The sequence below is a fragment of the Accipiter gentilis genome, chromosome Z, assembly GCF_929443795.1.
Source record: "Accipiter gentilis chromosome Z, bAccGen1.1, whole genome shotgun sequence".
NCBI classification, from domain to species: Eukaryota; Metazoa; Chordata; class Aves; order Accipitriformes; family Accipitridae; genus Astur; species Astur gentilis.
In genome coordinates this window covers 86,359,357-86,372,407 of record NC_064919.1, presented here as the reverse complement: position 1 = coordinate 86,372,407, position 13,051 = coordinate 86,359,357, and the positions used below count along the sequence as shown (strand labels likewise).

General features: G+C 38.3%; 1 protein-coding gene across 6 annotated transcripts in view; it reads left to right on the top strand.

Annotated features, from left to right (window-relative positions):
- The window catches only part of DYM (dymeclin), a 218,582-nt gene that overhangs the window by 6,198 nt on the left and 199,333 nt on the right, over positions 1 to 13,051 (top strand). For 4 of the 6 annotated variants that reach the window (XM_049794455.1, XM_049794454.1, XM_049794453.1 and 1 more), the window contains exon 2: positions 6,786 to 6,963. In XM_049794455.1, the coding sequence (XP_049650412.1) occupies positions 6,824 to 6,963 (140 nt within the window). In that variant the 5' untranslated portion in view covers positions 6,786 to 6,823. Of the gene's footprint in view, positions 1 to 1,069; positions 1,093 to 6,785; positions 6,964 to 11,330; positions 11,616 to 13,051 lie in introns of those variants that run through there. The other 2 variants (XM_049794456.1, XM_049794457.1) reach the window with 2 other exon arrangements.

Below are 13,051 nucleotides of genomic sequence, written 5' to 3'. Positions count from 1 at the left end.
GCTGCAAAGCCATCCTTACTAAGGGAGCTTTGCCACTTTGCTTTTCAAATATGTAAGTGCATGCTTCGAAGAGTTAACTATGATTTGTATTACAAGGACTACTTACTGTTTGTTGACTTCTTTTCTGGAAGGGGGCAGAAAGCAACTAGAGGATATGTAGATAAGAGAAACTGTGGTTTAGCTCCTGAAATCAAATCTTTTTTATTTTTACAGCATCAGTGTTCATTTCTACAGTTAAGATGTGTTAGTCCTTTTCTGGTACCTTTGGGTATGTGGGGTACCCAATTGACTTTCCTCTTGGAAAATTGTTCTGTGTAGACACCATAGGTATTTCTAGCAGCGATTAAAGTTAATCAGTACAGAGATTCTGATTTTTAGATGCACTGGGGAACCAGGTGACATTGTTTCTTTAGGTGTATGTTTTTATTTAGAACATTTCTTTCGTGTTCCAAAGTGCTATGTGGTTGTTTACTGATAGACAGAAATAACATCTCTTATGTCATGAAGATTTTGCAGTCTTTGGAATGTGATGAAACGTGGTACAGGCTTAGTGAAGCCGAAGTGCAGAGAGGCAAGGATTAAAGTAGTACATGCAAGTGCTTGATCAGATCAACTGGGACCTATTTGATCTCCTGTCTTTGGTTTGGCTACCTCCCTCTGTGGGCCTAGAGATGAGATATTTTGTGTGTTGCATGGAAGATAGGGATATTTTAATAGGAGTGAAACCTGGTATTGGGGAATAAGCTAGGACAGAGCATTGAGACTGTGACAGAAATAGGCTAGTGAGTTGCAAAAGCTGATTTGCTGGGTGCAGAAAATTGAGGATCTTAATAAGATGGCAGAAGAAGCAGGGCTTGTGGTTTACTGCAGCTTTCCCTGCCCTAAGAAAGCAGGATGAAACACATTAAACAAATATTTCCCATGAACAAACTTGAGGGCTGGGCAGCTCCCTTAGACCGCTAACTCGGGCGTGCTTTAGACCACTAACTCTGATCCTCTTGCACATGAATATATATCTGCAAGATGTAACTTCTTTTTTTTTTCAGACCGTTCTTTATCTGTGGATGTGATATATGTTCGTAAGTTTTGTAGGTATGTGTTGTGTATTTTACTTAGTCCACAAAGCATTTGATCCTTAGATATAAGTACTGTTGTAATGTGCGTATGTAGACAGAATTCAAATATGTTGTGTGGACAGTAAAATACAAATATTGGAGCTGAACAATACCTACTGTTAATATATCTTCTGTTGGTGGAGAATTACATATGTAACCCTAACACCCTAACTGTGTGGTAAGTTTTATGTTAGGATTTTGTGGGACGTTTTAATGTCTTATGGGTGAAAGATGGTCTGAAACACACAGTTCTTGGATGCAGATAGGAATCAGCCAAAAACCTCAGTGCAGCAGCTTTGCTAATACTTGAATAAGCAGTATTACATCTCATACGTTCTCATTGTTACAGTGATATTAGCTACTTTGCTTGAAAGGAAAACAATGTCCATTTGTTTTAGTTCATAAAGCACAAACTATAATGGTAACCAAAGTGCTTTTATATATGGGAATGAAATTTTGCTAGCTTTTCAAATGTGTAATAGCATCACTTAATTTATTTTCATATGGTTGTGTTAAAGACCCAACCTAGACACCATATCTCAAATGGCATCCTAAAATTATCTGCATGACTGTCTCAAATTCTGGCACGTTAAAGTACTTATTTAAAAAAAAAAAAGTATATATAATCTATATTACATGGGTTGTCTGCAGACTCAGCCAGACAATCATGGCAAGGATAGTTTTGGAAGGGGGAGCTGGCTGTACTGGATGGATTAGCAAAATGTCAGCATTGGCAATTAAGTTGTGAGACCAGTAGGAGATTTAATACTTAATGGAGCTATAATTACGTGTCTAAAATTATTTAAACAGAAGGCTTAGAGACAGTGACAAGTTGTTTTTTTCCAAGTTCAACAGTACACATACTGTAGCTTGAGTTACACTTAAAGTGAACTCAGACACAGTCTATATGTATTGCTGAATTGCTTTTATCTTGAAGAGGAAAAATGATATTCTTGTAAACGTTGTTAATAATTAAAGTCTCTTAGAAGGGACAGTAAACTTGGGATTTATATCTACCCCTAGCTATTTGAGATTAGAATGAGTCCTGATGTGCAAAACAAACTCCTTTGTGTCCACTCTGAAGCGTCTGCTTCTGCATTGTGGAGCCAAGTTCTGGAACTAAACAGATGTTGGGTTTAATAAAGCATGGCAATTGTAGACGAGGCTATGATTCTTTGGGGGTGTTCCCAGCTTGCTTAGAAAGAAAGAGTTGTTGTTGGTAGAGGTAATAATACCGTACTAGTGACTTGCTAATAAACTGTGTCTGTATTTTTTTGAGCAAATAATTAGATTAATTGCTTTTCAAGAGAAGACAACTTTTTTTTTTAATGAACCATGCATTTATTTAGTGTGTTTCAAGAAAAACATTTTTAGATTTCATTGGTAATTTACTGCTGGGGATAGGATTGACTATTCTGGAGTCAAAGGGTACTTCGTATTACTTGGTGTTTATTGTGGCTATCCCACTTCAGCATGTGAGGAAGCAGAATCTGTTTAACCTTGTGTTCAGAAGTGACATTGGGATCCCCTGGAGCAGCAATTCTGTGCAGTGGGGGCTGTTATGAAAGTCAAGTTTAGGGAGAATCATGGTTAAGTGAGAATTAGATGCTATTTAAAAAATACTGTGGTAGTTGTGTTCCCAATACTGACCAACCTTTTATGTTGTTTGAAGACTTGAGCCTCTACTGCCTTAACCAGCATACAGTGTTAGAGGCACAACAGTAGTGCCTCTTAATCAAAAGCAATTTTCAAATTTAAGTGGTTACATGTTTTATTTGAGTGATATTTTCAGCTAAAGGCAGCTGTTTCTAAAAGAAACATGTCTGCTATTTAATAGCATTTTTGAAAATGATTTAAGGTGGTGACTGGAATTTAATTTAGTATTATTTAATAGCATCTGTCTTGGAAATGTGTTGGGAGGTCATGGGTAGCATGTAACCGTCTAAGTTGTTGTTAAAATTCCAGGAAAGTAAATGTTGTTGGGGTTTTTTTGTTTTTTTTTGGTTTGGTTTGGTTTTTTCAATTTTTAATTATTTTTAGGCATTTGTCCTGTAGGATATTCATGAACTCCAAAGGAAAGACCAGTTTCTTTTGTAACCTGATGGCTGGAGTTCCTCAGAAATGTCTGTCTTATTTAAAGCTGGGCCTACGGCTGTTAAGGTTGTAGGAGCTAAAGGTGCTCAGACTGCATTGTAAAGTCATCGCAGAGCACTTCATCAGGTTTTGAGATAGCATAAGTTCCTGACGGAAGGAGTTAGCTTTGTGACACCCTTTGTATGTTGTTTCTAAGTATGGTCATCTACAGTAAGTATCAGTAGAACTTGCTGAGATTTTGACTTTAGAGGAGTATAGTGAATATAATGTTCTTAGACAAACACCCCCCCCCCCCCACCCCCTCCCCCCCCCCCCCCCCCCCAACTTCCTGGGATATAACAGAGAGAGAAAAATCTGCATGTTTATTTGATTGCTCTAAGATTTGTTGGCTGACAAATTAGTGGAAGGCAAAGCTCGCAAAGTCTACAAACCTACTAACTAGCTCTACAACTATTTGGAGCTCAAGCTAGCAACTGGATTTGTCTGACAGATCTCAATGGCTTGATGTTTATTTTATTTAGAGGAAGAAAAACAATTGGCTAGTGCCTTATTTTTCTGTCACTTTGAGAAAGTGCTGTTGGAATAGAAAAATGCTCTCTGCAGTTTGGAAGGAGCCAGCCAGGCGCTAGGACACAGGGAGAGCTCGCAAGGTGTTCTAGCCAGCAACTCAACCTGTTGCTTCAGAGTATGGCTTTGGCCACAGAACTGGGCATGTTCTTGGGCAATGTGTATTTGACACTGACTCTGAAAATAGACAATAAATATTTTGCTAAAACTTACTTTTAAGCGCTGTTTATTTTGGAGGATTTGTTTTAATGGAATTTAATCTACTGGGTTACTGCAGGAAATCTGGAAAGTATGCAGACTCTTTCCAAGGTCTAGCTTGCAACCTGTTCACATCACTCTTGTATTGTTGGGAAAATGGGTTAAACTGGGGGGCTTTGAGAGCTGCAGCAAGCTGTGAGAATAGCTTGTGAAATAGAGAACAAAACGGAGTTACTTACCATGGGAGGATGGGCTAAGGATTTAGGGCACGATCAGAGTGCTGCCATGGGCAACTCAAGAATTATAGGTTAAGGTGGAGGAATTTGAAGGCAGGGCTCCAGCTGCCTCTTGTTTATCTTCTCCCTTGGGTGTTCATCTTGGAGCAAATGAGCTGCTCCTTACGTGAGCTGGAAAGCACGAGCAGAGGACGGGAACTTGAGGCACACACGGACTTAAGCTGTCTGTACTCCAAGAAATAAAGGTTTAAATGTATGACCTTTAAGTCGTTTAAAGGTGCAAGGAAGGGACTTGAGCCAAAACATAGGTCCAGGGCCAAGAACATTGTTTTTGGCTTTTGCAGTAGTTGGGCTGCAGAGCTGAGATGTCCATGTACAAGCTGAACCTTGATTCTTCTCCTTCAAAGCTATGATCCAGTGTTCTCATATATTATGCAAAATGGTTTCTCTTCTACTTTATTCTCTAGCTTTAGTATTCATTGGCTTTATTTCAAAGGTAGTGTATACTGAGTCTTGGGCTTTTTTCTTTGAAGCGGCAAAATTTGTATTCAAGTAAGATGCATTTGTTCTGTTCTGTGAGTAAACATTCCACCAAAGTTCTGGAAGCCCTCTTAAATTACATTTTATAATCCTTTAATGCTTCTCCACAGAATTCCCTGGCACAAACTTCCTCTTTCACTCCTAGGCCACTTTTAAATTCTTTTCCTGCAGGTAGTCCCCATGACAAAAATGCCTTCTGCAAATGCTGCAGACAGTGTCTTCGGAGCTTTTTGCTAAATGAGACATACTTGAGGTTATAAGGTTTTTATATCTCCCTCCCCTTTGGTCAGATGTCAAGGGAGGTGGTAGAAACCAAACTGCCTCATAAAAATAGATCTCCCTGGGTGCCTGACGGCAGCGTTACAGCGGTAGAGTTGTTGTAAGAGCAGATGTACTGAGTCAGTGTAAAGTTTCATCTCGCTGTATTCTGTCTCCTACACCATCTAATAGTGATGGTGGAGGATGGAGTACTAGAAAGGAGGGAATGAGTGTGGACTGGTATTTTCCCAGCCTATAGTGTCCCCTACAAACAAAATTTAGAAAATAATGAACATTTCCCTCATTTTTCTAGGATCTCAGCTTTTAAAGATGTCTTTATGACTTAATAGTATCCTATATTCTACTCTCCATCTGTGCTGGCATTTTGTTGTTCGTGAAATATTTGGTTACCGTGCATTCGCTCTAAATCTCAAATATAAGTTCTTCAGATAGCCTCCGTGATGGCTGCAAACATTGCAGCTTTTCGTTGAATCTCTTGGTTTCTTTTTAGTAAGTTTTCCTCATTTTTATACTGTTCTTTATTAATATTAACTGCTACTAGAATGGTCTTTTCTGGAAGTAGCTGCTTCTGCAAAGATGATGAGTCTAAGAGAATTGGTACTGGAGTGATTCTTGAAACAGATCCTGTATCTTTCTTGAGACCAAGGGAAGAGTTGCTGCTGGATAGTAGCTTACATCTTCTAGTATAGCTGTCCCTGTTCTTATGTCTTATGACAGCTCAGGATTGAGTATTTAGGTTACACGGCAATACATTGCACAGCACTTTTATCGTAGTGGGCATGGTTTTTTTAAATATAAACTTTTAAAGCTATTAGTCACAGTTATTTCTTCTCAAAAGATAGAAGATTATTGAAGCTGATGTCCTGGAAAGATGTAAGATGCTTAGGAGCATCCCTAGCACGTAGTTAATAGCATCATCGTGGATTTTCCTTTAAATTGTTTATAAAGGTGACAAGTGCTGATAACCAGCATTGGAGAATTGAAATCTCATTCTACGCACTGATCAAGTACAACACGGCTAGTCACGAAAAGAGGTTTTGGAGTGCATCTCTACCAACTTCTGCGGTGTTGCTTCAAAAAGCGGTTGTATTTCCAATGTGTTCATTTTTTAGCTTTTCCCCCCTTGAAGCAGTTGTTTGGAACCAACCCATTATTTTACAAAGATCAGGAGGTTCATGTATGGTCAGTAGTACCTTTTGTCATTTGATTCAGCGTAACTGTGCAGCATGGTAACACCTGTGCTTACTCTGGCAAGGTGGGAGCTTTCAAGGTGTAGATCATTGATGGCATGCAGGAATTAGCAGCGTGATGGACTTACTTTCTTGACAATGGGAGTAATTTTCTATCTTCAGTTGGAAAATATATCTCTGAATAGCTTGTCAGTTTGACATCCCTGTTTAAACCGTGAGTTACTTGCAGTTTTCCCCACTGGTAGCAGCCTTGATATTGATCCAACTGTGACACTGTGTTCTTGCTGAGTGTAACTTATGAAAATCCAAGTGAGATGATGACTGAGGTATATAGCACAGTAATTTTAACTTCCTTCAATGAAGATGTTATTGTCTTAAGTTTGTTGAAAGAAAGATTTTTTTTTTTTAATGTCTTCCTATGTGCCTGTTTTCTACATTTCAGTAATTGTTCAAGGTAGTGAACTAAAGCTTTACCGATAGCTAATTTAGGGTCTGTATATTCCTTATTTGTACAAAAAACTTTAAATGTTTCTCTCCTCTCTCTTTTTTTTTTTTCTTCCTTGAAGAAATGAAAATTTAGAAAGGGATTTGCCAGATAAAGAAGATGGGAGCAAATAGCAGCAGCATCAGTGAGCTTCCAGAAAATGAGTACTTAAAAAAATTATCGGGAGCAGAGCCCATCTCCGAGAATGATCCATTCTGGAACCAGCTGCTGTCTTTTAGCTTTACCACTCCAACAAACAGGTAAGAGGGAACTAAACTTTGACCAATATGTTTATGGAAGTGACAAGTCTAAAAGCAAAATGAGTAGTTATATTAATTATTCCTGGTTTAGGTAGCAGAGGAATAAATGCCTATGTAAAATGGACTGTTGTTTCTAATTTTGGAAGCTCTTTCCACCACCTCTTCCATTCCTGTGGGTTCCTTTCTTCTTCATAATAGGTGTAATTGCTATTCATTCTCCTGGTAGCTGGGAAAGATCAGAAGGAGTGTCTGTAGTGTTGGGAGGGAGCTTTTCTTTTTTTCATTTGGTTGGGTTTTTTTGGTGGTTGTTTTGGGGTGCTGTTTTTTTTTTTCTTTGAGAAAGCCTCTGGTGTCTCTGAAGACTCCATGTTTCCTCTCAACTTACAGTGAATTATACATCTTCCATGACTTAATTGTAGATTAGCAGTTCTGTTTCTTAGTCTGGTGCTCAACCCCCCTTTTACATTTTAAAAAGGGACTTGGCACGATGTCTCCATAAAAATATTTTCTAAATGTCTAAAATTAAAGTTTTGCATGTCTTTTCACTCTAGCAAGAGGTGTAGACATAAACAGAATTAATATTTTGGAGAGGATCCGTAGCACATCTCCAGGAGTACAGAACCTAAGTCCTTGTGACTTCTGCTAACCCAAGTCCATTGCTAAATTCATTGGCTGGTGTGTGGATTATCAGTCTTACAAGAACAATCTGGTATTACTTAATACTTTTAAGTGTTACTTAAACTGTTTATACAGTTTACAGTGTGACCCGATACTTTTTTGTCAGGTGAATGTCTTATTTACCCCCTTTATTATCAGCAGTATTTCCTTGCAAAGGACCTAGCTTTTTCATAAAGGGTCATAACAGACTACATCTAAACACTTGTGTAACAGGTTTAAATAGGCCACAATGTGTTACTGCTAAAATTGGGAACACTTCTAATCTTTATTAAATTGGAAATGTGTTTGAGAGCTGTTGTGGCCAATTAATTTTATTGTTATCTTTCAATTTTATTTTTTTTGTTGTTAAAATAGAGCTCCTCCCAATGAATGGTAGTCAAAAGGTTTGGTTTTTTTTCAGAAGGTGAAAAAATAGTTCAGATTTATGACTACTCTGAGCTCTGGAACCTTGAATATAAATTAGTGATTGAATGAAGAATGGAATACAATTTCTAGTGAGATATAGTTTACTTGTTACATGATTTACCTCTCTGCTGTGTCTTGTGCACAATAGATTCTGAAAGGCAAAGAGACATGTTTATTTTCATAACAATTAGGAGCAGATCTGGTACATAATCTGTCTCATACTAGAGTGCCTGTGAGTAAGTGAAAGTTCAGACAACTGGAAGGAAAATGTTTAAGGCAGAGAGCTGGGAGACATTTTCTAGCATTATTTTTGTAAAGAGTGAGGAGGAGGAAGGATTTTGGCTTCTGCACGGAGAGGATAGCTAGAGTGTAGCAAGAAGGTACAGTGTTGTGAAGGGTTGTAAAGCTTGTAAAGAGTGGTACGTAATTGGCAGTAGGTGAGGGAGCAGGCATGTTTTCTCTAAGATCCCTGAAGATGCAAGAGTTGTTTACAGTCTACCCGTGACTAACGAGATGGACAGTATTCTAAGTTGTCATATAATACTGCATTGTTTGTTTTGTTGTTTTTTTTTAAGTGGGAAATAGTTATATATAAAATCCCAGCAATCTCTTTCAGTTGTTCTATACTGCTCCTCCCTCCCCCACCAAAGTAGTTTTTAATAATTTGCTTTGCAGCTTTTTGTGCCTATTTCATGGAGTCAGATCCAGTGCAGAGTAAGTTTTCTTAAAAAAAAAACCAAAAAAACCAAAAAAAACAACCAAAAACAAAACCACCAACCAAACAAAAAAAACAAATAAGAAACATAATTAAAAAACCAAGCAAACAAAAAAACTGATCCAAAAGCAGGTTGAAAGTTTAATTAGCTGAACACCAGATGGTGCTCTTGCCTGGCAGCTAGAAGAGAAATATTTTTAGCGGCATCTTTTGTGCAGCTTAATAATTGGAAGGAAACAGAAATTTCCCATTAAGTTGCATCTACCTGAAAACCATTTGACAAATGATGTCAGATGATGTTGGCTGCACAGCACCCTCAGCCATTGTCTAAATCAGATAACCTTGCCTGCAGGAACAGAACAATAGAGGTCAATGTTCATTTCTGAGATTGAAAGCTTGCGAAATATCAGGTTAACTCTGTTTTGTTTTAATGAGGCTTGAGTGTGGGTAATAATTTTGACAGGAGCAAGATGCTAATTTCTGACTGTTGTGGAAAGGAGCCAGTTTTCACCTGTCAAACAGGACAGAATTTTAAAGTTTTCTTGTCTTTTCAAATTATTCTTTTTTCCAATTGTCTGTTGCAAAATTAGTGACTGTTTGGAAGTGTTATTGGGAGCCATATAAATGGTGTGTGTGTTGTTTTTTGTGGGGGTAATTGATGATACTCTAGAGTAAAAGATCTGTCCCACTTCCTTAGATTTTTGCAAAGATGGGACTGATGTGATCCCCAGGGAGAAGAGGGTTGTATTCTCTAGGTGCTGCTTTGGACATAGTTCTGTTCTACATACAGCAGTACTGTAGGGAAGGAGGAGGAGAAAAACATAAAAGGAGAAGGTAGTAGGAAAATGCATGGTAGTAGGAAAAGCACCTACCCATCCAACCAACAACAAAAAAACCCCAACCAAAAACCAACGACACGTGGGAGGTGGTGGGGCTGGGGTGGGTTGCCTCCTTTCAGCGACAGATGCCTGACATTCACCTTGTCGTCATGAAACCTTGTCCATAGCAAGGAACCAGTATCTGCAAGGAAGGCAAAGGGTACTTTTGATACTTTTAAGGGAAATTTGAATCTGTATGTGTAAGTAACGTTTGTGGGGTTCTTAAAACTTTTCTGTGCATGCTTTCTCTCTAGTGACAATTATGTGAATAGTGCTTTGCCTTACAGAAGCTGTTCCAGATTAGTCCAGGTACTGCTGATCGCAGCTGCCAAAGGGAGATCTTTTAGGCTGCCAAACAGAGTTGGATCTTCTGAGGAACAATAGTCTTTTAATCCCCCAAATGAGAAGCTCAGGGCCTTGGCTTCAGAGTTGGTGAATTACTGGCTTCCTAATCTGAGAAAGATGAAGGTGTGATACCGTATCTGATTTTTTTTAATGGTATTGCTTTGTTTGCTTTTCTCTTTGTCATCATTTTCTTATGCTTTGCTTTTCTCAGCACTTTGTACTCATTTCTTTCTTTGTCATTGTTTTGCTTTTCTCCCGTTCTCATTTCAGTTTGGTTGATCTCTTTCTCCATTCATCAATTTCTCATCTTCCCGGTTCTCTCTTTTGCTTTCTCTCCCCACTACTACCTGATTGTACATGTTAATCTCTTTTTGTGTGGTTCTGTGTATATTTCTTTAGCATTGCTTATTTACTCAGCCATGTCTTTACTGGGTTTATTTTTTCAGTCCAGTTAACTTTTTCATCTATTTCTGTGAAGAACACAAGGTAGTTTGCAGGGGGGAATAAAGTTTGCCAAATACCAGTGTTACTGACTGCAACGTTGCTGTGTCTCTGTCAGCAATACTGATGCAAGATACTCATGCCCTTTCACTATCCCTTCCAGTGTTTATTTGGGTTTGCTGTGGGTTTAATCAGGAACTAATCTGTCTGAAAAACAACATGGCAAAAAGAAGTGTTTATTTTTTCAGCCAAGTTAATTCTCTCAAGTGATTGATAGCATGGCACCACAGAACAATTCTGGCACAATGAGGGATTGATTTTTGGGGCACAGCAGGCTGTTGGGCTAAAAGGTGGCATTGCTTAAATCTGATGTGCTATCCAGAAATGAATGTGAAAGTGTGTGGTCAAAGCAGAGCTGGCTGCTGGGAGTGTAATATTGTGCTTTTCTGGGCTGTTTGTTCTTCCTGTCATAATGTTGATTTTCTTAATAGCTAAGTGAGTATTAAGAGGGGATATGAAATGTGAGTAATTCTGGTCTGTGCATTCACAAACCCTGATTATGAATCAGCTGTCAGTAATGAGAAATGAGCTGATGGTGAATCCCTGCCCATTGCCTGTGACTCCCCTGGCATGAGTGATAGTAACAGCGAGAGCAAGTCTTGGGTACTTGGCAGGTAAAGCCACTGGGGCCTTGCACAATTTAGGAGTGCTAGGAGATAAGTGATGTATGCCTAAGTGATAGTAAAAGGAAAAGCTGCTCTTCTGTAAAGCAGGTCATGGATGCTAGGCAGATAAAATCCCCCTGGGCTACAGAAGTGTCTGCCGAGAAATTCCTAGTTTCAGCCGCTAGGAAGTTCTTGGTAGTCTAAATTCACACTCCTGCGTATTCTCTTTTTTCTTCACAGATCCTTATTTGTTGCATAGAATGGACTCACAGGAGCTGAATTAAAATTGTGTAAAACGTCTTAAATCTGCCACTTCCTATGTTTAAAGGGGCCGACTTATCAATCTGAATAATGTTTGGATATTGGAAAAAAAAATACGGCTTTTCTGGATGACTTTTTTAGTTATTGTTATGAGCAAGAGCTGTAAGGTTTACTTTGGAGTCTTGGCTCTCAGTTTAGGCAGACCTTTGTGTTTGTCTGGCTCTCCTATGAGTTGCTACCAAGAATGCAACCTCTTCCTTAGTGGTGGGTATTAGTTACGATTCTTTCCTGATGGAAAACTTAAAGCAGAGTTAACTAACACAGAACTTGCTGAAAATCATGTGCTTAATATTTACTGTTCTGCTTTGTTCCTTCCCCAGAGTTTTTAATGAGTGGCTGGTTCAAGAATAGTGAGCATGAGCCTTTAATGGAAAGACATAAAAATGAGCAACTTTTATGTTGCCTTAATATGGTACACTTTTTAAATTGGTACAATAAATTATATGCAGCTTTTTATTCTTTGACGTCTTTCCTCCAACTAGTCCATTAAAGTCAGCATTCCCACAGTATGAATTTACTGAATGGGCTGATTATTCTGTTTTGTATTCAATGGCAAGGAAAAAAGCTTTACTTAGAGGAAAAAAACTGTCAGGAAAGCTGCTCCCTTTTTTTTTTTTCTTTCTTCCCCTCTTTTAGAGGGGGTAGTTGTCTGCTATGGTTTGGGCCTTATTATGATGAGGGTAGGTGTCACAGTATGGGTGTGTTTATAGTTACAGTTTGTATGCAGGATACTTTCTCTTGCCATGTTCAGATATTTTAACAGTAGTCACTGCCACTTTGAAACCTCTTAGATTGTGATGCCTCTAAAAGCAGATAAACCCATGTTCTTCAAATATGACTGGTGTCAGGAAACGACTTTCTCTGTCTTTTATTAATTATGGTTTTGCTGAAGTCTGTGGGACTGATTGTTAGCAAATTTAAAGTAAGGCAGCTGAATTCAACCACTCTAAAATAACTACAATGTTTGGTTTTCTTTTTAAACTACTTCCCCCCCCCCCCCCCCCCCCTTTTTGGAAATAATGTTTTTTTACAATATATGCCAAAGTAGCTGACCATAGAATCCGTCTTTCTGGTAGTATGAAGCCAGATATGAAAATCTGCAGTAAATGAAAACTATGAAATCTTTTTGAGCAATAGTCTGCTTAATTTACCATTCTTCCCTACCTCTAGTGAAAAGATACTTTCTTACAGAAAACTAACTCGCCTATGAAGAAACTCCTTGTACTATGATCAGTAACTACAAAGTGATTAAATCCCAACAACATAAAAAAACTTGACATAATATCAATTATGAAATGATGGAAGAGCAATTTCAGCAAGACAAAACGAATTTTTATTGTCTAAATACTGTTTCAATATTTTGTTTTACTTGGTCAGTAATCACTGCCTATACATATGATAGATAACTCATAATTTTCACTCTTTGTTGTGAAATAAGAAGAGGCAATTTTGGCTTGTTAGTATTCCCATGTGTTTTAGTGAGTGTGTGTGCATCGAATTCCCAAATGGCATTTTTTTATGTTAGTACAGGTTTGAGGGATTGAACTTTTGTATCAGGAAAAGGAGGTGACCTCCAGTATCAGAGAGGCAGTATTTGAGCTTGCAAGTTTGAACTAAATTTTGATTTTTTTTTTTCCCTC